A 25,099-nucleotide genomic window follows, 5' to 3' on the forward strand; every position below is an offset into this window, starting at 1 on the left:
TAGGACCAAACATAGTTGACTGTTGCTCTTGGTGGCACACATGCTGCAAGGACAAGAGATAAAATAAAACCATAGTGTGAGGCTTCCCATTCCAGAGACATCCATCAATGTTGGCCTTGGGAACACCCCAACCATCTTGCTGAGAGTATCTCTCCTGCCTGTCGACATAAGGAGTTTGTAAGTTGTCAGACTATGTCTACTCTGCTGTTGCTCATGGAGTTCCCATAAATTTGTTTCACTAGGTGTTCTTAGGGATAATTATGTTAAGATGAAGTAGGTGTATATGGCAATCTTGACTGGGTGACCTGACAGCTGGTATAGTTTGCCTTCCTCTTCTCACAGTTCTTTGGTTGCCTCCTGTGTTTTTGGCATGGGGGATATCTAAATTATTACTCTATATCAGTTATGTATTGTATATAACACATATATGCACACATACACACACACACACACACATACACACACACACACACACATATATATATATATGGCAAAGTTATACCTGTTTTGTCTCACCTGGGCAGTATTAAATTTTTTACTTCATAGTTTATATTAAAGAAAAATATTTACATAAAAATTTGACTTTTTGCTTCTCTTGTCAAATCAGACTCTGACTGCACAGAGCCATGGTCCTTTTTGACTATAGTTAAAGCTGGGAAGAGACAGCCTCTGTCCATGAAACTTCTGTCTGTAATATCCTGCCACCCTTCAATCATGCTCATCTCTTTTTCTCTCATGGATAATATTTCATAATGGATTGGATCTAAAGTTATAAGGAAAAATAGCACTTACATGCAAAAATACGTGGAGTCATTTCCAGGACAACTGACACTGTATGCATATTGGGTAATGCTCAAGTGTTCTCTATTCTTCAGAAATGTCAAAAATTAAATGGGGAATTAATTGGTTCAGATATGGTGACACGAACCTGTTTTTCTCTTACTAAACATAACTATAAATCTGGAAAAGAATATAATAAGAGGCAATCGGAGGAGAGCTATAAAAGGTAGAAAGGGAGAATGAGCCAGTTAGGAACCCTAGAGATAAAGAAGTAGAGAGTGGCAGGGACCTCACAACCCACAGTCAAAGGGTGACACAGGCTGTGTTTCTGAATCCAGCAATAGAGAAAGGTAGGCCAGTTAGACTCACTCTTCATATCTAACACAAAACTCCCCAGAAATCCCAGGCAATCCTTGTAGCACTTGCAAAGGAAATTGGCTGGAAGTCCCGGATAGTAAGTGGCCAGGGGCAAGGGCTCTCCTTTTACCTCAGGCCCCTAATATCTCTCCTTACCAAGACATAACAGGCAGCTGACTGCCTTCAACACAAGAGATCCCATGACAGGAAGCACCAGGCTCAGGAAGCTTTTTCTCCTAGGAGGCCAGAGACTTCCCTTTTCAACTTAGAGATACCAGGCAACCAGAGACCACAGTGAAAAGGGATTTACTCCAGTAAGTTGCCTGACAAGGAGATCTTCCTTCTCTTCCTCTAGAGGACTTAGCCATTGGCCTGTTGCCTGAGAATTCCTCTCTTGTATTTAGAGATGATGAGCAGCCAGGTAGTACCAACAAGGGAGATCCTACTGTAATAAAGTACTCCAAATTGGAAGACAATCCTTGAAGGCTAGAGATAGCCCTTTCATACTTCCAGGTGGTCTAAATTGGGAGACTCCCTTCTAAGTCACAGAAATCACTAGCAAAGGATAACAGGAGCCCAGTGTTACCATATAAACCAAACATATCAAAATTATATTGAAAAGTGGATTATTATTAACACTGGAGTGTTGCATTAGGCTAAAATGTGCTAAAAAGTTGAATAAGATTTTTGCCTGTGAAAGGTTTGAGTAGGACTAAAATCTCTTAAGGTGATAGCCAAGAGGTCTAAAATACAATAGACTCCTTAAGAACTATACCAAGAGCCAAAACAATCACATTAAATGAGAAAAGATGTTTAGTTGATGCCAGCCTTAAGATACTGGGTTATCCAACAAGAGCCCTTCAGCAGACATTACACATTTGAAAAAACAGGATATGTCAATTGCTGTTTTGTTTTTGGGAAATCCTGGTATTGTTCATGTGGGCAAAGTGTAATGCCAAGCAGAAACTTGGAGCTCTCTACCCTGCTGGGCTACACATACCTTACAAGACATAGGATATGGGTATCAAAAGTGTTTTCATCTAATTTATCCATCAGTCCATAGTTTTATCTTGGCTCTTTCCCCTCTTACTGAAAACGTAAGTTGTTGTAACTTACATATAGATCACTTAGTTACAGAATATCATAGAGAGTCACTTCACTGTGACCTCCCAAAGTAGCTAGGTCCAGCTGGTTGATCAAATAATGTCCTGTTGACTTTCTGACTGATTCTCATATAGAGACACAATGACTTTGTCTTTGGTATTTCAGGTGGTTTACATCTTGGAGAAAAAGCATTCCCGAGCGGCAACTGGCATCCTCAAACTCTTGGCTGATAAGAACAGTGACCTGTTTAAGAAATATGCCCTGTTTTCTCCTTCTGACCACCGAGTGCCTAGAATTTATGTACCTCTCAAGGATTGTCCCCAGGACTTCATGACCCGACCTAAAGATTATGCCAGCACACTGTTCATCTGCCGCATCATAGACTGGAAGGAGGACTGTAATTTTGCCCTGGGGTAGGTGATCTTTGACAGAAAACTGCAGGGCACAGGAAGAAGTCAGTGTGGGCGGGCTTTAGGTGAGCAGCTTGTGTACCTCAGATCTTACTTCTTTACAAAAGCCTTGGTACTAGTGCATTTTGGCCCTGAACTTTTAGAAATTACCCTTAGGTCACCTATAGATTATTTGAATTGTGAGGCAAACACTTTTGTTTTGGGCATAAAATATAAATACATTCTGAGCCTCTCCCTGCTATGTGATAAATACCACTGGGACCTGCAGATAAGTTCTTGTGCTTAATAGTAGTCAGTCTTCTACTTTCAGACCTCATGTTAGAATATGAGAATTCTCACTGTATTCGATGGATCCCTTGCTTCTTTGCTTTAATATGGACATAAAGACATGTTTGAGTGTTGGGTTTGCTCATGGTGATCTTCAATTTAAATAATGCTTAAGATTCATATATAGCATTGCAGACAGACTCACCCCACTGTAGAGAAGAATAAGGGTACCATGTTTTGATGGAAGCTGTCAAAACTCATGGTCCTTAGACTATCAGTGATTGCCATTTATTTTGTTTGAAGAATCTGCTGGACCTTGGTGTCTCATAAATGCTATACCTATTTCTTTTTATAGCTAGTATTCATTTTGAAAGAAAAATAATTTTGTGTTATATATATTTTTGACCCTTTATAATGGGGTCTAGTTTTTACATCACAGACAATGAAATATAAGTGTATAATGTAGAGGAATCTGTTTGGGCATTTACTTATAGTCTAGTTTAGTGGTTATTCAACTTGTCTAAGATACTCCTGGAGATGACCTTTGGAATGAATGACCTTGGGCCACTGGGCACTATGTCCTGCTCTTATTAGATTTATTCTATTTACATGTACTTCATGCTTAGTCACTTCAACTAAATCAAATCTGTGTATTAGGCCAGGCATGGTAGCCCACACCTTTAATCCCAACACTGAGAAAATGGAGGTGGGTGAATCTCTGTGAGTTCAAGGCCAGCATGAGCCATATAGAGAGTTTCAGTCCAGCAAGAGATATATAATGAGACCCTATTTCAATAAACAAACCTACCTACCTACCTATATGTGTCATACTGATGCAGTTTTTAAAAGTCACCCCATGCCCCTTTTGCAGTTATGTGAAGATAGGAATAATTTTCATGGCCTCAGAGCTGCTTGGGAACTGTTGTGCTTTCTTTTCTGCCCTGTAGTACATGGCTGTAGTGTCATCATTTTTAAAGCCTAATTCATTATCAAAGAGTTACATCAGCTTCTTGAGCTCCATATACCCTTCTCACAGGCTTGCCTGTTTCTCACCATAGACTCAAAGGGCCTGACGATGGTTGTGCCACCTGCCCATTGATTGTGTTGCCATACTCTCGGTTGGGCAGTGACAGGGGAAGACTGCTATGTCAAAGCAGGAAACCCAGCTGTCTTTTATCTGCCTTTTTACCATGTCCCATTGTGCAAACTTGATTGGGCCATTTCCTGAGTATTCAAGTCAAGGGGTGTAGTCAGGAAATCTTCCTGGTGTGAATTTCTGAAGGACTTCATATATTTTCATGCACAGCTGAGCCCTTCCTTATCTCGTCAGGAACCCTTGGCTCAAGTTAAGTGCAGCCACAGCAGCCGCAGCCGCAAAGGGGTTCAGGCTTTGGAAACAGCAAGTGTATTCACTGGTTCTAAAGAAAGAATATTCTAAAATGATAATCATGCATTATATAACTTTCAAAGTAAAACTTGAACATAATCTTATTTAGATGAAAAGCTATGATTTCTGCCTGCATTTGTAATATAAAGACATTCAAATTGTATCTCTTAAAACTGTGTCTTCAAAATTTTTTTCTGAGAAGATAAGATTTACTCAAAAAATAAAGCACGACAGCTTTCCATGATGAAGTTCTCCGATGCTGCCCGTTGCCCGGAGGGTGAGGGCTGCAGCTGTCGAGCCGTTGGTGGTCCCCCTGCCGTTTTGTTCTGGCTATCAGTTACTGATCTTTAGGAGCTGAGGTCACTGTTTTCCAGGCTGTACATGATGTCCTACAGTGGCCTAGGTTTCCTCCCCCATCTTTGCCAGGCTTTGACAAGGAGCATGAGGTAGTAGTTGCAGTGGGTGGGAGTGTATAGTTAGCTTCCACATAAACAGTGCCTAAAAACCTAATTAGCTAAAGTGAATTTCTTCTTTGAGCCTTTGTCTTTTCCCTGTGATGCTTCTGCCTGTGAAATTATTACTAATTACTCAAGTCCAAAGTTTATCCCTCTTTGGTGGATAAGTTTAGTTAGCCATAAGGATGTGTAAGGTACTGTACCACCTGAGAAGTGCAGGGGTGAAGCTGTGACTGATAGAAGACCTTGATATAAATGGCAAAGATATAACTTGATTCTAAGAAGTGGAACTTGCCTGCACTCAATTAAATAAACTGGGGATTACTATGAGAATCCAGTGGTTCTCCTAAAACCCAGGGTGTGAAACAGGAAGAAGGATCATGAGAAACTCTTAACTAACAAGGCAGTAAAAGTGTAGCTTTTCTCTCTAGCTCCATGACAAGACCAGCCACCCTTCTGGTTGGGAGCTGTTTCACTTTGCACAGCAGCCATCCAAAGCCACTCTGTAGGTCACATACACTGCAGCCATCCAAGGCCACTCTGTGTGTCACTGAAGTCTGGATCACAAGACAGAAGACAGACCAAGTTTAAGACAGATTATTTTCCTAGGTAGTAGCTTGAAGTAGTTGTGGGATCCAGGCTTTTGTGGCCTTCTGCCCCACGAGGAGGGCTGTGGGTACAACTGTCCGGGAAGGAAGATGGAGAAAACAGGGAAAGTGAACGTCCTGTCTGTTTCAGCTACCACTATAGTACAAAACAGCATGACTTAAGTTCTTCCTCAGAACGAAAATACTTTAATGAAAGTTTGGAGGAGACAGAAGAAAGGGGAGATCTAGGGTCATTTCTTGGAAGGCAGAAAACTCTTTACTAACAGATCTCTTGCATGAGAACCTAGAATGGAGAGAAGAGGGCATGAAGGATAGCTAGAGATATTACAGGCTAAAGGAGTGAGAGAACCTGAAACAAGGGAACTGCGGAGGAGGCAAGAGGAGCGAAGATCTTTGGGGGAAACAAGGTAAATTCCGTATACAGGGAAAGGTAGAAGAATCTTAGATGAGCTTCCAGGCTTCAGACACAATGTCCTGACAGCAGCCTTGGCTTCCATGATAGCCTTGATCCCTTGTCCACTGCTGTTTCACTAGATGTCTGTGTCTGCTCATGGTTCCAGGATTTCCACACATACTTCCTAGCAGTGACTTTGACCTCTTGATGAAATACTCGGCTTTTAAATTCAACTCAATTGGCTACTCACATAGTCTTCCCTGACTCCAGGCATTCTCATAGCTTCTCATAAGTTCATCTCTGCAGCTCAGATACTGTTTGGATTGCAGTTGCTGATTTGTCACTTCAGTTGGCCATGTGCTCATTTGGATCAAGGATACCTTAGGATAAGGCTGGTCAAGTGATTAGATAGAAATGAAGGTGATCCTGGGCTCTGCAGCCAGGTTGACTAGGAGATACAGAATGAGGGGGAGTTTGGAATGGAACCATAAGTTCCATAACTTCAAGTTCAATCCTTGGTGAACAAGTAGTAACAAGTGTGCAAATCAGGTGGAGGATTCCAATGTTAGGAGGTAGTGATATTTAACAAAAGGATTGAAAAGATTATGGACATTCATAGAATATATGACATCAGTAGCTTTGGGAGGTTCCAATAAGGAAGCCATTGGTCTTGGCTCCTATGTGCTGTAATTGCCTCTCTGGCATCCCCTGTGCCTCTTTGGCAACTTAACTGAAGGGAAGCTCAGAGGTCTTTACAGTTTGGTTGTTAGAATTGTTTTCTATCTTGACGTTAGAATTGTCATGAGGACTCTCACTTGACTTTTCTTAGCAATACATCTACCACCTTTTGTGAAATATTAGGCTTGCAAGTCTGTCAAAACCCCAAAGGTAGTCTCCATGAGCCCTTGCTGGCATTTAGGGACCAGTGCTTTTTGTCATAAATCACAGCATACTTAGTACTTTTAATATTTGGTAGTGGACTCTTGTCCAGAGTAACCAAAGAGCTGCATTGGCTTCCTCTCTGGAATGATTTGCAATTATGTAATGAGATTTACAGTTTTAGGAGCTCCCCAGCTCTCTTAAATCATTATTCCCTTTTGAAACTCCCACAGTAGCATTCATGCTAGTATTTTTTAGACCTTTGTAAAATCTGCTACCAAAACTAAAGATCACTGCCTCAGCCTCATCTCTTCTAGAATGCTGTGGGCACACAGATACTATGCTCATTTTCTTTTAGATTTGCCATGGTGTCTTTTCAAATAATGTAAGGGTAAATCTTGAAGGAAATGGAAGTGTTTTACAGTAGCTACTGTGAGAAGCAAATAGCAGTTTTTGGCATTACTGAAGGCTGAGGATGTAGGAAAGGAACTGGTCTAGAGCAAATTGACTTACATCTTAGATTATTTAACAGATTTTGGGGACTTGGAGGGGAAATGAATAGTGTAGGTACAGTAAAGATGAGAGACTTATGGTTGAACTTAGGCTTAACTCGAGGCTATTGGGAGGAGATGTAGAGGATAGGTTGTAGTATTGCTGATTTCAATGAGAGCAACATAGCCAATTGTTAAGCGACCAAAGAGAAGTCCTGATGGCTGTGCTATGTGGTAGAGAAGAAGGTTGGCTGGGGTCTGCTTGAATATCTTTCTCTCCTAGCTTTGCACTTAGAGGGTCAGTCCTCAGGTAAGTCAGCTCTCAGAAGCAAGTACTTCTTGTAAGGTTTTGTTCTGTTGAGACAGGGTCTCACTGTATAGTCCTGCTATCCTGGAATATGCTGTGTAGATCAGCTGGCCTCAAACTCACAGAGATATCCACCTGCCTCTTGTCTCCTGAGAGCTGGAATCAAAGTCATGAGCCATCATATCTGGCTTCTATTTGATTCTGAAGATACCGAATTTCTTTAGGGGATAGATATAAATTGACCATGTGGCTAAAATTACTTTATGTAAATGATTTAATCTTAGGAGGAAAATGCATGCAGTGGTGGCTAGGCTGTTGGATAAGGCAAAAGGGAGAAATTAATTCTGTGGAGCCATTGTTTGCAAGATTAGTAAACAGAAAAACACCCTTCTACAATCACCAGCCTCCCCACCCCCCACCACCCGCACAAAATGAGTATTATTTTTCCAAGGGCACATTTCTTATTTATGTAATTTTCTAAGGGAGACGACAAGTTATATGACACAAGTCCTTTCTGAACCATGGTTGTGACTGGCTAAGAGGCAAAGAAAAGCAAATCAGGCTGAGGAGGGGGCTCTATTTTGTGTGACTATTGGGCTCCACCTGGTGGCCTATAAGGATCAGCTTTGGAAACAAAACAAAACAGAACAGAACTGCATTTTGAATAAATCAAGGGAATAGAGGAGAATGGTCCTGATACACGCCTCTGTTTCTAAGTGGTTGCTTTCCCAGAGAACCTTGTCAAGACAGCCTGTAGTTTGTGTACAGGAACAGGAGCCCCTGACTGCCTCCATGATGGCTACAACATCCTCATCTCCAGGAACAGAAATAGTTGCTGGGGAAATATTTGTTCTCACTTACCAAACATTGCATCCTCACTTGGCTGGAAAGATTATGAGAATGCTCCTGGATTGACAGCTTTGAGTTGCTGCCTGTGCTGGAGTCCTCCTGAGTCTGTCTCTTCTAAGGGAGAAGCCAGTTCTGCAGGCTCATCCTGCCAAGGAACAAGCTGCCCAGTCGGTTGGCAGCTGCTTCCTCTTAGACAAGGAAAAGCAAGAGTCAAAAGCCAAGTGACCCCTCATGGAATTCACCTCAAGGTCTGACAACCTGCTAGTTAGTCTGTATACCTCAGCACCAAGAACCACACATTGCAAATTTAATAGGTGGTTTTGTTTCAAAGGGTCAATTATGTAGCACCTAGAAAATTTCATTTGTAAGAATTCTCTGGTTTCTGCTGTGGCCCAGACAGTATTAACTTCCCTTCACCCCTTTGTTTATTTTAATTTTTTCTCCCAAGAAATTGGTTTTGATGAACCCAAGTCTAAAATTTCTCAACAAACAAACAAACAAAAATTTCCATTAAAAAATGTCTGCCAAAGTCACCATCTCTACAATTTCTAATGCACCTGCTTAAATTGTGTGGATGTGGACTTTGGACAGTGGCAGCCTTTCCACACACTGAGCTTCCCCTCAGCCTCCAAATGCTCCCTCCGTGACATCATTGATTCACACTTCAGGACCTTCCCTGAAATCAATCATTCCATATTGCTAAATCTCATTTCTTGTGCCAGGCATAGGAATTCAACACCTTTGTCAACTACATATTGAGTTTGAGGCCATTGTGGTCTGCATGAGGCCCTATCTCATAAAACAAAACAAAAGAAAAACAAAAAAAACAAACAACCACTGCAACAACAGCAAAAAATATCTTTCTTTCCACCCATTTGTTTATGTTTTCATTGTTAAAAACATTTTCCCTGAGACCCCATCCCTTACCTGCTGCTCTTTGCTGTGTCCTAGTCTCGAAGAGAAGGTAGCTTACTGTCTACTCCTGATTATGGAAAACAATATGGACAATGTATAGCCACAGACATTGCTGTGTTTGCCACACTTTGTGTGCCAGTAAGACTTTGTATGGTTACTGATGTTTTGAACTCTTGAATCAGCCAGTGTTTGTTCTCCACTGTGGCTTCTCAAGGCTGTGATACCATTTTATCTGCATGGAGTTTTCAACAGGGGTCATTTTGTACAAGAGTGTATGGCCTGTGCATAGACTGACTTTAAGGCTGGCATTCAAAGATTGTTTAATAGAGCAAAGGAGATAAATGACCGAGGACATGAATATTGGGAGACTTCGTATTTTCCTTTAGGTAAACAGGCCAATTTGAAGGACTGTCTCTGTTATAACCTCTTCTGTGTGTAGCTTAATGACTTTATCATTTTCTGATGCTTCTCATAGGGAATATTTATGCCCTCATAGTTGCTCCCACCAACTGGAAGCAGCTTGACTGTACTGCCTATGCTACTTGTGTGTTAGGACCCAGTATTAATAGGAAAGCTCTGCTGAGTAAGAAAGATTTGTGGTGATGACCAATATAAATTCACTACTGAGGAAATGCCTCTTCCTTACAATTGTTATTGTAATATCAAAATTCAGATGTATTTTCCAATTTTGAAATATATGCACATATGTATTGACAAAATCATTTAAACATATACTTATAGACAGTGAAAAACTTCAAAACTATCACTCCAAGAATTCATTATTAAGGGTTTGATATATATTTAATAAGATTACCTAATTAATAAGATAATAGAAATGCTCATTATGTGGGGGCTGGTTTTGTGGCTCGGTTGGTGAAGGCGCACACAAACCTGGTGATCTGAATTCAATCCCCAGAGTCCATGTGAAGGTAGAGGTAGAGAACCAACTCCACAAAATTGCCCTGCCTGAGCATTAATACCCTTCTCCTGTGTGTGACTGCTCAGGATGTCCCATATTGCAGTTTGTTGTAATGGCACTGTGACTGGTTTGTAGAGCATTGGTGTTGGGTTTGTAGAATGTGTCTCTATTTGGGTATGTCATGCCGAATCTTCTTTTAGCTCTTTGAGACTTTTCCACACGGGTTTCTGCGGTGGCTGCCCCGGTCTGTAGTTCTACCTACAGTGAAAAAGGGTTTTTCTTTTGCCCACATCCTCACCAGCATTTGTTTGTTGGTTGTTTGATTTGTATTTCCCTGGTTGGTAAGGTTGGAAATGTGTAACTTCATTCAGATCCATGGACAATTTTTAATTGGATGATTTGTTCTCTTTTTTTTTTTTAATTTTTATTACATATATATTTTTTTCTTATTTTACATATTGATCCCAGTTCCCTCTCTCTTCCACCCTCCCATACTCCCCTGACTGCCTCCCACCATCCTAATCCCCATCCACTCCACAGGGAGGGTGAGGCCTTCCAGGAGAGATCATCAAAATCTGGTAAGTCATTTGGGGTAGGGCCTGTCTCTAGGCTAAGGGAGTATCTATCCCTCCATGGGAACTGTGCTCCCAAAGTCCAGTCATGCACCAGGGATACATCCTGGTTCCACTGTAAGAGGTCCTTTAGACTGCTCAGGCCTTCTGAGACCCATGTTAAGGGGGTCTGGGTTGGTTCAATGCTGGTTTCCCAGCTATCAGTCTGGGGGTCCATTAGCTCCCCCTTGTTCAGGTCAGCTGTCTCTGAGGGTTTATGCAGCCTGGACTTGATCCCTTTGCTCATCTATTCTCCCTCTCTGCAACTGGGTTCCAGGAGTTCGGCTCAGTGTTTAGCTGTGGGTGTCTGCTTCTGCTTCCATCAGCTACTGGATGAAGGCTCGGGGATGGCATATAAGGTAGTTATCAATCAGTCTCATTACTAGGGAAGGCCATTTAAGGTAGCCTGTCCATTATTGCTCACATTGTTAAGTGGGGTCATCCTTGTAGATCTCTGGAAATTTCCCTGGTGCCAGATTTCTCTTCAAACCTATAATGACTCCCTCTATTATGGTATCTCTTTTCTTGCTCTCCTCTATTCCTCACCCCGACTCAATCTTCCTGCTCCCTCATGTCCTCCTCTTCTCCCCTTCTCCCCCCACCATATGTTGGAAATGCCATCTTTTCTCTTGCTTTGGCCTCTACAACCGTGAGATGGGTATAATTATGTGTTCTCATGTTTGGGTCTTCTGTTTTGTTCCATTGATCTACATGTCTGCACCTGTACCAGTACCATGCTGTTTTTATTAGTGTAGCTCTGTAATACAGCTTAAGTCTGGTAAGGCAATCCCTCTGGCTATCCTGGGTTTTTTGTGATACCATATGAATTTTAGAATTTTTTCTCTTTATGCAAATAATGTCATGGGGATTGTATTGATTGTGATTGCACTGACTCTGTAAGTTGCTTTTTATCATGGCCATTTTACAGTATTAATTGTGCCAATATATGAACATGGTGGGGTCTCTCCATTTTCTAGTGTCTTTCTCAGTCTCTTTCTTCAGAGAGTGAAAGTTTTCATTGTAGAAATCTTTCATATTCTTGGTTAGGCTTATTCCTAAATACTGTATTTCATTGAGGCTATTGTGAATTAGAGTGTTTTCACAATTTTGTTCTCAGTTTATTAGTGTGCAGAAAGGATACTGATTATTGTTAGTTGATTTTGTATCTTAGATGAAAATGCTGATCATTTCTATAAGTTTTCTGGTAGAATTTTTGGGATCATTTATGTACAATATCATATCATCTGCAAATAAGAGTAATTTGACTTCTTTTCCTATTAGTGTCTTTTAAATTTCCTTCTCTTAATTGCTCTAGCGATGATCAAGCTGTGGGTCGTCACCTCTTTGGTGGGGCTCTCAGGGGGTCACATATCAGATACCCTGCATATCAGGTAATTTACAATTCACAACAGAATCAACATTACAGTTAGGAAGTGGCAATGAAATAATTTTGTGTTTTGGGGTCACCTCAGTGTGAGGAAATGTTACAGGGTCACAGCATGAGGAAGGTTGAGAATCATTGGCCTAGGCCGTGCTTCCTAGCACTGTATTGAAAAGGAGTGACAGTGGACAGTCCTGTCTTGTTTCTGACTATAGTAGGATTTCTTCAAGTTTTCTACATTTAGGATTTAGGATTTGTCATATATAGCTTTTGTTATGATGAGGTATGTTCTCCTTAGGGCTTTTATCATCGAGGCATGTTGAATTTTTTCAAAGACCCTTTCTGCATTGAGAGTGTCAAAAATCTTTTTCTTATTGAAATATTTATGTGATTTTTGTCTTTAAGTCCATTTATATGATTCATTTAATTTATTAATTTATGTAGGAAAAATAGTTGTATACTGTAGCCATGTCTCCTATAAGACTCAGAGAAAGCAGCTCCGGTGTATTGGTTGGGGAAAAATGTAGGTTATAGTTTTCCTAGGGCTAAAGTTACCAATATTTAAGTAGTGAAGTAAGGAAGAAATAGGAAGGGTGAAAAGATAGTTAAGTAATAATGGGAAGGAAAGTTGGCTAGAGGTGTGAAAAGCAATAGAAAAAACACTGATGTTGGGTTCAGAATGCAGAAGGACAGATAAAATGAGGTGCCAGTTGGTATAAACAACTGAAACTTAAAATTCAAAATATTTTAAAAAGTAATACTCATTAAAATCTGAAGTTAAAGGAAAAAAACAAACAGAAATGAACAATAAAATGAAATAGAAGGTATGTTTTCAGTCATTGTAACTTCCTGGTTAGGTAAGACCCCTATCCACTGTGTTTGCTATTGTTGGAAATCTCAATTACTTTTCCTTTTTTCAATAGTGGGGATTTTTTTTTTTTTAAATAAACTGGATTAAATCGAAACCATCTTAGATTTGTAGAAAGCTGTCAAGATGAGCTGTAAAGATAGATGGCTCAGTGTTTAAAAGCACTTGCTTAGGACCTGCGTTATGTTCACAGCATCTACAACCAGGAAACTCACAATCATCTGTAGCTCCAGTTCCAGGGGATCCCACACTCTGCTGGCCTCTGTGAGCTCACAAGCACCTATAACTCCAGTTCCAGGGAAGCACACAGGAAGCAGTGCCATTTGAGCTGCTGTTGTTATGGTCCTGAAATTTACACTGAAACTAAAATGTCAAAACAAACACTTGTCAAGATAAATACACAATCTACCAGCCAGTTGCCTGTAGAGCTTTGTGCATGGGAGTCTATCTAGCATTTAGGAAAGATCAGATTCTACTAGTGTGTAGATAGAGGGGAGCCTTTCTGGGCCATCTGAGGCCCTTTTCAATAGCATGAGCTCTTTGACCATGCTGACTCATTAGATTTTTATCTTCTGCAAGCTCTTCTCCAGTGCAAATCCATAATAAATTTATTTAAATGAGGCACTTGAGAAATGTTCTCTGGAACTTAGTAAAATAAATGTTAATTACTACTAATAGGAACTTGGAGATGTTGATTGTATTTGGAAGGCATAACTAAAATATGATTTTTGTCTTTATAAGCCATGTTGTAATTTCATAAACAAATTAAGATTATTTGGCCCTGGTATATAACCTGGTGAATTTTGTTGCCAGAACAGAAAACACAAGATGGGAAAAAGAAATATTTTTCTCTTTTATTTTCTTTACTTATGTGACGTTTGTGGAGTTGGGTCTGTCACCACACTTGCTGACTGTTACCAATTTCCCTTTACACCCTCTTTGCCATATATATATAAGCCGTGCTGGTTGACCCTGTGGAACGCTGTCTCCATATCTTAAGATAGTAGGCCTCTGTTTTATCCCTTGGTAGGTTTTTAGTAGGTGTTTATGACAGGCTTGTCTCTTGAGATCTTGCATTTGGGAAATTTTAACTGACGTCCAGTGATTTTTCTTAGAATGTGTTTCTCTAGTGCTTTTCTGTGTTAGTTTTTCCTGAGATGTGATCTAGCCTGTCCGAAAAATCTAAGATTCCTTTTATTTCAGGAGTGTTGTTGTCTTAGTGCTATATTTGAACATCTAGATAGTCCTCCTATCTAGAACCTATCTTTGGCTCTGCCAGTGTTGGATCCTTTTGATCTCATCTGTGTATTAGTAACTTGTCTCATTGTTGTGACAATTAGAAAAATAACAACAAAGAACCCCACAGCCTGACAGAAGCAGTTTTAGGCTGGCTAATTTTGGCTCACAGTTTTAGGGGACTATCCATCATAGCGAGCAGGAGGTGGCAGATAACATTATGTCACAGTCTGGAATCCAAGTGTAGTGAATTGTGCTCAGCTCTTCTACCTTTTATTCATTGTATTACAATTATACTAAATACCACGACCTTTACCCTTTTCAAAGCCTGTGGAATGGTGCTGCGCACATGAATCTAATCTAAACAGCCCCTCTCAGACATGCCCAGAGACTTGTTTCCATGGTGATTTCAAGATTACCCATCACAACCTGCCCTGACTTTTCCCTCTACCCTCCCTGCATTGCCCTCACTTTGTCAAGTTTTCTCTTTAGGACCCTTCACATTTACAAGTAGTGCCACATTTCTTCTAGTAGCTGCTAGAAGGATCTTTGTTTATCTGGTAGTTTATTGTACTTTTCTACATGTTTCTGAAGTCCCCAAATCCAAAGGCTTTGAGATTTATTTATTTTGCACTTGAGCTGGTGTTTCAAGTGCTTGACACCCAGAGCTGTTAGGTCCATCCGTTGCTGTACCCCTGTGTCCATTTTTTTTTATTTTGCCTGTCATTTTGTCATTATTTTCTTGGAGGATGTTTAACTCTTCTGTGCTTTCCTTTAACCCTTCCTTGCTTATAGTCAGTATGGTTTTTTTTAATTGAATACACTCTATGTTTAAATGTTATATAATATTTATATAATAGTCACTTATGGGCAGATGATGCACTATAAAACTCCCGATGGATGCCTGAAACCACAGATTGCCCTGAGCCCTACATACATTATGGGTTTGCCTATATGTATGAGTTTATGATAAGGTTTCATTTATTAACTAGACACAGCAAGAGATTAGCAACTGTAGCAAATGGAAGTCATAACAATATACTGTAATAAAATTTCCAGGACAATGCTCTTACACTATACAGACAATATTATATAAAATAAATCTTGACTATAAGTGCAGTGATGCCACAAAAGTTGCCCTGGTAACAAACATGTCTACAAGTCACTAATGAACCCTGTATGTGCAGGGTAAGTAGGCTGGACAAAGGGAGAACACATGCCCCATATACGAGCTAGCAGGATGATGGGAGATTGTTACCTAGAATAGCATGTGACTTAAAATTTATTTATTTATGAATTATTTCTAGATTTTTTTTTTCATCTAGTAATTCTAAACATGGGTGATAACTGTGGACAGCCTTGGAAAATAAAACCATGGACAGAGGACTCCTGTAATGATCCTTCAGAAGCTAAATCTTAGAAAATTCTTATTGTCCTGGTGTTATGAGGAGTTTTCCCCCCAGCCTGGTCTCTTAGGCACTCCAGCCCCAAATACCACACAGAGATGCTGTATTAAACATAATGCTGTTGGGCTATTACTAGCATTACTTATTGGCTAGTTCTGTCTTAAATATTAGCCCATTTCTATTATTCTAAGTATTTCCACATGGTCTCATCTTACCAGAGAGAGGATCAGGACCTCTGTTCTCTTAGTCCTACATTTTGAATCTCTTCTTACCTCTCCCTGAATCCTCCTTGTCTCCTAGTCCCTCCTATCTTGCTTTCCTATTGGCCAACAGTGCTTTATTCATTAACCAATATGAGAAACACATTTACAAAATGGCATCTCCCATTATTCCAGGTTTTTAGAATTTTTTTCTACATTAGGCATAGAATTGCCATTTGTGGCCATATTGTGTCTTGGAGATTACCCAGCTTCCCATTAACTAATGAGACGTTATTGTTGTGGAGTTCATTTCCACCTATGTGTTCTCAGATGCTTATTGTGCTGTGAATATGCCTTACCTGCACAGGTGCCAAAAGACCACACATACAAGAACACATTTCATGTCGATATAGTTCTCTCAAACTGCTTCTGTACTTCTCCCAGCAATTATGTAGTGACTTGACCAATAAATAGTTAATTAGTGTAATTTAAATACTGTCTTGAGTTTGAGTGTTAGTTCAGCCTGGGCTACAGAGTAACACCCTGTCTCAAAAAAAGAAAGGAAGGAAGGAAGGAAGGAAGGAAGGAAGGAAGGAAGGAAGGAAGGAAGGGCAGAAAGAGAGAAAGAAAGGCAGTGTCTTCTTTCTTAGCATCATATGTATGTAACCTTTTTGCATTAGTATAAGCAATTTTACTTCTGAGTCATCTCTCAGCTGCTTGAATTGCAAACAAAGAACTCAGTGATATACTTTATTTGCCTGTTTTTATCAGTCAGGGTTTTTGTGCTCCCCATTTCAAAACAAAAGGAATTATTGTATCTCTAGTCATAGTCATAAAGGATTAAAAAGAGCACCACACTGGAGATAATATTAAGTCAATCTTGAAAGGTATATGTTTTCTCTTATTTGTAGTTTTTAGATTGTATATAGATATATCAATCATGTATGCATATATTAATTGAAAAAACCAAAATAAATAAAAATGACATTATAAGGACAATAGTAACATTTTTGTAATTACCTTTGTTGTTGTTTTTGCCCTCAATACTGGGCACCAAACTCAAGACCTTGTGCATGTTCACAAATTCTACCATTAACTGTATCCCATCCACAAGTAGGTCTCCACTATGACACAGAGGGGCCTGACACTCTTTCCTTGCACCCCGGGGTCTCAGGTGCTGTGCACTGGCTCTAGAATCCTAAGCCAGAGCACCATTGTCTCTCGCAGGATAATAACACTGCAGTCTACTAAGAGCCCTCTTCTGATTACACCCTTCTAGTCAGTGAAGTCCTAAGATTTGCTTCTTCTAAAAAGTCAGTGTTGCATGAGATAATATCTGGTCACATAGTTCCTTGTAAAGTACTCTGAAAGTGTATGCATTGTGGTATTTATGTAAATCCAATAGATAGAGCAAATGAAGATGGCAGTCACAAACCCAGACTTAGAGTTTCCAGATTCACTCTTCGTCATAAGTTGGCTGTGCTGGCTGTGGGCACACTGGTGTCCTCCTATAAGGATTGGAGCCGAGTCAACAATAATGAGGAGTTATTGTTGTGGAGCTCATTTCCACTTCTGTGCCCTTTGTTCCTAAGCCCACTGAGGAGACTGAAGTGATTGGAGAAGGAGATCTCTGGCATTCTCTGGAAGCCTCTGCAGCCTTCACATTGAATTGTTCCACATGAGTTCTTTCACTGAGATCTCTCATGCAGTCAGCACTAGTTCCTTTTCTCATTGCTGTGACCCTAATACTTCATAAGAAGGAAGGGTTTATTTTGGCTCACAGTTCAAGAGAATACAGCTCATCGTGGGAACAGTGTGAGGCAGCTGGCCATATTGCATCTGCTGTCAGGAAACAGAAAGATGAATGCTGATGTTCAGCTCACGTTCTCTTTTTATTAAGCCCAGGTCCCTATGGCATGGGATGATGTCATCCACATTCAGGGTAGGTCTTTCCCCCTTAATGTAACATTTCTGGACACAATAACCTATATGTGTGTTTCCTTGATGACTGTGAAAACTAACCACCACACAGTATAAATACTCACACTCTGCCAGGCTCATTTCCATAGACATCTTTTATTTACATATCACTTGCCTAGATACCCATGTTACCAGTCCTTTCTGGTCCCTGTCTGTCTGGTTAAGTTTATAGCTACTGCCTATTATGGCCCTCTTTCCTCAAAGTAATCTACAGATGCAATAGGAAGTACTACACTGCCTTTTTAGAGACCACACCACACCTTCACAGGGATGGGATGTACTGTCATCCTCCACTTATGTGAATGTGAGTGTAAGGGCCTCCGGGAGCTCTGCAGTGGAGAGCTCTTTCTTCTTCTTCCCGCATACATTGTGTGTGTGTTTGATCCGGTTCACTGACTTACTCTTTCTCAAAAGTGTTCCTACTTTTCACCTAAGAACTTAGTAAGACTCTAAATTCAATGATGAGATTTACTAACTTCTGAAGGTTCTTCTCCTTCTCCTTCTTCTTCTTCTCCTTCTCCTTCTCCTTCTTCTCCTTCTCCTTCTTCTTCTTCTCCTTCTCCTTCTCCTTCTTCTCCTTCTCCTTCTCCTCCTCCTTCTCCTCCTCCTCCTCCTTCTTCTTCCTCCTCTTCCTCTTCTTCCTCCTTCTTCTTCCTGTGAAAAGTTCAAGATCCCCTTCAGTGGGAGCCTTTGTAGTCTATTTGTAGCCTGGAATCAAGAATCCAGAGATTGAGCTTACCGGTCTATCCACTCTCTGGGTCTCCAGGCCTGTTTCTGTGAGTCCTATATCTTTCTAGTAAACTTTTTCCAGCCAAAGTTTCTTGTGCTTGTAATCAACAACCCAAACAGTTAGAGGGCTGGAGAGATGCTCAGTTGTTAAGAGCACTGATTGGTTTACCAGAGGACTCAGGTTTGATTCTTGGCACCCACATGGCTGTTCACAATCATGACAACTCTAGTTCTGGGGTATCCAAAGTCCTCTTCTGGTCTCTGTGGGACCAGGCACATAGGCAGACATTTATGCAGGTAAAACACCCATACACATATGATAAATTTTTCAAGTGATGTTGATATTAGGAGAGAAACGTAGAAATAGACACGTAGGAGCCTGTGAGAATAATGATTAAGCTAGGTAACTAGGGGATAACTCAGTTCCTATTAGTTTTTAAAATACTGGCTAATTTTTACTGACTAATTATTACCTTTAACACTAATATAAAGTTCCTTTTAACATGAGTAACATTGTTCTGTCTCTTTACCTCAGCGTTGGATTCTATGTCCTTTAAGCTTCAAAGGCAGTGGTAATAAACCTTTATTAACAGGAACTTCATTCTGGTGAGCACAGAGAAATGTTAATTACTTTAAAAGAGTTCTTAGAATTTTGAAAATTATTGGGACCCATATATTTAACTATCTGGGATCTTAGTTGTAAACAGGAATTTAGTGGAAAGGTACTGAAGAGATTTCAGAAACAGTGAAGACTTGATCATCTGAGAGTCTTACAAAGGTAATTCTGTAGAGCCAAGAAGCCTCATCTTCGTCTTTTGTAAGGATTATTGGTCCACAATGCTAGTGAATCCTACCTCTTCTCTTGTAAGACACCATAGACACAGACCCTTCTGCTACCTCTACCTCTACAACCACATGGCAGTGTTTTCACTGCCATGAATGAATACTGAGAGCTTCTCTTGTTTTGGGGGCACTGTCTTTGCATTAGGAATTTTGGGTTAAGAATTTGAAAGCAGTATTCTGAATTCTGTTTTCATATGCAGTGGTCTTCCAGGATCATGTAGTAGGAACTGGTTATTTCTGCCATGGGAATTATACTTACTTTATCTTGCTATATGCAGTATGAACTCCTCCCATTTTAATATTATGCCTTGTTTACCTTTCACTTAATGGCATTCACTAGGCACTGCAAAACAATGTTGAATAGGGTTGAGAACAAACATTGTTGTCTTAGTCCTTATCTATAGGAAAACATTTAGACTTTCACCATTAAATTTGATACTAGTCTAAAATGGGGAAGGGTATTTATGTGTACTTGTTCATATATGTGCACACATATGTGTACATGTAGAAGCCTGACACTTGGGGGTTTTCTATTGCTTCCCAACTTACTTTTGAACCTGGAGTTCTACAATGTGACAAGTCTAGCTGTTCAGCAGGCTCCAAGGATCCTTCTGTCTTTATCTTCCGAGTGCTGCAACTACAGAGTTACATACCCAGAGCTGGCTTAAAAAAAAAAAAATAGGTGTTAGGTTCCAAACTAAGGTCATTATTTCTATGCAGCAAGTGTTCTATTGGCTGAGCCATGTCCCGAGGCCCAGCTCTAGGATTTTCTTGGAAGGTTTTAATCAAATCAAAGAAGCATCCATCCACAGGTCATGTGCTTTTATTGTGCATGAATGTGAAAATTCTGTCAATTCTGTCCATTAGTTCTTGCTTCTTTATTTTTTCTTTCCTATTACATTGAGATGGTTGTATGAATTCTGTGATTGTTACTATGGTAAATTATAGTGATCAATTTTCTTATAATGAATAAATTTTAAATTAATTGGTTATACCTTTAAGGTATAACACCACAGCTGAATTCTGTTTTCAATCTTTTGTAGAAGCTATCCAGAAAAGCATCTGGACTTTGAGTTTTCTTTGTGAGAAGATTTTAAAATGCTAGCTCAATTTCTTTAATAGATACAGGGATGTCCAGATTTTGATTTATTGTTGAGGAGTTCTGGGCAGTTGGTATTTCAACGAAGTTGCCTATTTCATGCAAGATGTTAGATTTATTGGCTACAAATCATAGTCACTGCCTCATCCTTTTCATGCTTATAGGATATTATTGATGTCCCCACTCCCACTCTGACACTTAGAAGTTATGTCTTTTGGGGTTTTTTGTTTGTTTGTTGTTCTTTTTTTTTTTTTTTTTTTTTTTTTTTTTTTTTTTGAGACAGGTTTTTCCCTGTGGCTTTGGAGGCTGTTCTGGAACTTGCTCTTGTAGACCAGGCTGGTCTCACCTGAATTTGTGTCTTTGCCTCACATCTATTTCACTCTTTCTTCACGGTTTTTCTTTTCTGTCCACTAGTTCTGGTTTCTGTATTTTTCACTTTCCTGTTACTTGTCTGGATTCTAATTGCCCTTAGTTAGAGCTTCTATTGCTGTGATAAAACACCATGAACAAGGCAACTTATTTTAAAAAAGCATTTAGTTAGGCTTATAGTTTCCAAGGGCTAGAGTCTTGACTGTGGGTACTACACAATGTCCCTAGAGGGTGTGGACTGGTAAGCAGCTGTACATGGACTGCAGAGCTGCTCTTTGATGGCTTCTATGTGAAAAGCGGAGCTAGCCCTGCTGCAACAACTTCTGTAGTATAGTAACCAGGTTGAAGGTCAGAATTTACTAAAAAAAAAAAAACAGTCTGCCAGTGTGACAATCAGACCCTTGCTCCCCATTTACTACTGTGCACCTAAGCACTCTGGCAGCCTAGGCATCCCTTAATATAAGAAGCAAGATCTTTTTCATTGAGACTCTGCTAAAGGCCCCAATGCCAAATTGAGGCTCCTTGCAGGAGGAGCTAAAGGTAGATTCTCTGATCATCTTGGTGGATAAATAGGCATATGTCAGAGAAGGTGGCTATTTTTTTTGTTTGTTTGTTTGTTTGTTTCCCCAGTACCTTTCACAAAGACAGCTACTTAAGACTGGTATCATGTTTCTGATTTGTATCTGGATTTGACATTGAGTTCACACTTGTAATCTGTATGTGGACGAGAATTCTTACACAAATAGAGAACTATTCATTTTATTTTTTATTTAATTAAAATGTAATTACATTATTTCTTCTTCGTCCTGCTCCTGCTCCTTCCATGCCCCAACTCCCTCCCAAACTTCTTCTTTAACCATTGTTGTTACACGTACATATAAACAAATAAATATTTAAATATAACCCACTGAGTTCATTCAGGGTTGCCTGCATGCGTATGTCTCTAGGGCTGAACAGCTGGTACCGGCTAACCAGTCGGGGGCTCATTCCTGGGGAAGACTATCAGCAGTTAATTGCTTGTTGCTCCTTCATCTAGGGGTAGGGCTACATAAGAGTTCACTCATTTATAATGGGATGTCAATGGTTGTTGGAATAACTTAGGTCTTCTTTAAGCAGCCATGTTGAAACTTCTTGAGTTCAGCTTCTTTGTCAGAGCTAGAAGGCACATTCTTACAGCAGACTTGCTGGTGTCTCTGGCTCTTACAAACTCTCCAGCTTCCTTCCCACCACGTTTCCTGAGCCTTATGTGCAGGAGTTATGTTGTAGATGGATCAACTGGGACCAGGCACACCCTGATCAATTGTGTCTGAATTTAACTAGCTGTGGTAACACCCTCATTCACCTTTGATAAACTATAAACCGGTGAAGCCACCAAGGAAACCAGAGTGGAGAATTCTCAAAAATCTGAAAGTAGATGTATCATATAACCAAGTTAATTCCACTCCTTGGCATATGCCCAAAAGATTCAGCATCCCACTCTACAGATGCTGGCTCAGCCTTGCTCACTGCCACTCTGCCTCTAGTAGCTAGGAAATGGAGACAGGAATCAAGTTGTAAGCATCCTTTAGTTGATGAGTGGATAATGAAAATGTGGAATGTATACACAATGGGATTCTATTCAATTTTAAAGAAAAATGAAATTGTGAAATTTATAGGTGAATGCATAGAACTAGATATATTATACTGAGTGAAGTAACCAGACCCAGAAAGACAAACATTATATATGCTTTCTCATTTCTGATTCTTAGCTCTGAATTTATCCATTTAAATATACAAGACACACCTTTTAAACAATAGAACGCAATGTTGGGACTGTCCTAGTGTATGCTGTCTTGGATTTTGTTGTTTTGTTTTGTTTTTTGTTTTGAAACAGAGCCTTACTATGTAGTCCTGGCTGGGCTGGAACTTGCTATGGAAACCATGCTGGGCTGGAACTCACAAGAGATCTACTTGTCTGTGTACCACCATGTTCCACACCATCTTGATTTTAAAAGGCCAATCCTAAAATGTGAACTATATAGCTTGCTTCCTACCTGGATTGTAAACTTAAAATTTTTTCAGTTTATTTTCTCCATAATAAACATAACTTTTGTGTTTGGATAAAATACTTGTATATTTTAAAGGTAAATTTTAATAGAATTGCAAAACAAGTATGGACTTCAGCTCTAACTTAGTAAGCATGTCCTAGGGATTTATATGCATCTGCAGCTCATAATTTGAGCTCTGTCTTCTCTAATGTTTCTAGGGGCTGCACTGAGCTAATTACTTTTTTCATCTAATCATCATAATTTAGCAGCAAGCTAAGTTGGTCAAACTTTTCTAAAGGAGCTTGCAGAGATTTCATGTTGAAGCTGCATGCACTTGGGAGGCTGAAGCAGGAGAATTCTCATTTGGAGGGCAGCCTGGGCTATATAATAAGACTGTCAAAAAATAATAATAAGACTGTCAAAACACAGTTATATGGGGATTAATTTTGACTTCTCTGTTAGGAAAATGGCAGAACCAAGCAGTTCTGCCTTCTGCCCCATTTCCCCTGGTCAGAATTTGTTCTGGAAGGTACAATTATATTATAGTCATGGACTTCAAAAGGACTTTCTTAATAATTCATTTTAGAGACGAGACCAGAGCCTGCATCTCATTTGTTAACTAATACAATTGTCTGCTCTCTGCTCTATCCACAGGCAACTGGCTAAGAGTCTTGGGCAGGCTGGTGAAATCGAGCCTGAAACAGAAGGGATCCTGACAGAATATGGTGTGGACTTCTCTGATTTCTCTTCAGATGTTCTTGAATGTCTCCCTCAAAGCCTGCCCTGGACAATTCCACCTGATGAATTGGGCAAGAGAAGAGACCTAAGGTAAACATGGGGAACACCTGGGAACAGCTGTTCCTGCTCTGTCTTCTCCCCCAGTGCTTTTAGGGGCAGGGTTGAGGTATTTCCTTCTTTCATCTGATGTTTGAATTCAGCTGCAAATCTGGTGCTTCTGTGTCAGAGGTCAGCAAGTTATGGATTACCAGCTAAATCCAGTCTGCTGTGTGAGTTCATTAACTGAAGATGGATTTCAGACTTTCTAATGATTTGAAAACTGACAGTAATAGTCAATAGTTAGGAATGGGTAGTAATTTTCCTAAAATGATGAGATTCCCAATTCCATGCAGTCAGGTTTCAGTAGAACACTACTACGTGTGCTTCTTTGCTCATACATTGTTCAGTCATTCTGCATGACAACTTCATAGTAATTGCAGCACCAGTGTGGCCTAAAAATATTGACCCTCTGGCCTTTGGCAGAAGTTTGCTTCTACTGTGATTCTAAACCGTTCCAATTTCAAAAGATGCAGGTTCCTTTTCCTATTCTCTTCTTCCTGGACCCCAAAGTCTCCTTTTTAAAAAAGGCAATGTTATCTGCTTAGAAGTGCTTCCTCTAAATGGGCCTCTCTAGGCACACAGCAGAGAATTCAGGACCTTGTGCTTGGAGTCTCATTTTAAAGCTTTACTTTTAGGTCTGGAATTTATTGGAAAGTACTTTTGTGGTATTTTTATAACAACATCTTCTTTGAAGATGTTTCTTCATTGTGGGATGTTAGTTCTTTTCTGATATTTCTCTTCAGAATTTGGTTTCAGTACTGGCATTCATTCTGGATGCCACATGGAGATACTTAGAACCAACAAAGTTTTCATACAACCCACCACGGAGGCTGTGGAAGGTTTTTGCTAAGGTTATCCCGTGTCAGAGTCTTTCCACCACACTTGTTTGCTCTGCAGCTGAACTTATGGTGCCTTCAGCTCCAAGTGTCCATAGCTCCACCAAGTCTGCGGATACCTTTTTGCCCTCTCATACATTATGTCATTTTAGAACTGCCCTTTTTTTTTCCCCCTTGCTGAGAGAATAGTCCTTTTCTACTTGTCAGTGTGGCTGATGGAAATAGATGTTGTATTTGTTTGAACTGATTTGGCCCAAATGTGGTCCTAGATGTTAGGAATAACCCGCATGCCTGAGTTCTTGCTGGTACATGGGGTGTTATCTCTTCTGGAGCATTGAACCTGAATCTTCTGGAACCTTCATTGTCTCATGTACAATTGAGAGGTTTACTGAGATCTTTTGAATTAGGACTATATTAAAAACTTTAAAGAAGCAAAATGTAGTGGCACAGAGTTTTAATTTCATCATTTGTGAAAGTGAGGCAAGGGATTTTGTGCTGTGCCACAGTGAGTTCTAGATCAGTATGGGCTACACAATAAGATCCTATCTCAAAAAA

At 40.0% G+C, this 25,099-nt stretch overlaps 1 protein-coding gene across 5 annotated transcripts in view; it reads left to right on the forward strand.

The window, feature by feature from the left end:
- Dis3l2 (DIS3 like 3'-5' exoribonuclease 2) overlaps positions 1-25,099 on the forward strand; it is a 309,815-nt gene that overhangs the window by 138,151 nt on the left and 146,565 nt on the right. For all 5 annotated transcript variants that reach the window (XM_051190714.1, XM_051190718.1, XM_051190717.1 and 2 more), the window contains 2 exons: positions 2,407-2,654; positions 23,526-23,699. In XM_051190714.1, coding sequence (XP_051046671.1) covers positions 2,407-2,654; positions 23,526-23,699 — 422 coding nt within the window. The remainder of the gene's footprint in view (positions 1-2,406; positions 2,655-23,525; positions 23,700-25,099) is intronic.

The sequence above is a fragment of the Phodopus roborovskii genome, unplaced genomic scaffold (assembly GCF_943737965.1).
Source record: "Phodopus roborovskii unplaced genomic scaffold, PHOROB, whole genome shotgun sequence".
Classification (NCBI taxonomy): Eukaryota; Metazoa; Chordata; class Mammalia; order Rodentia; family Cricetidae; genus Phodopus; species Phodopus roborovskii.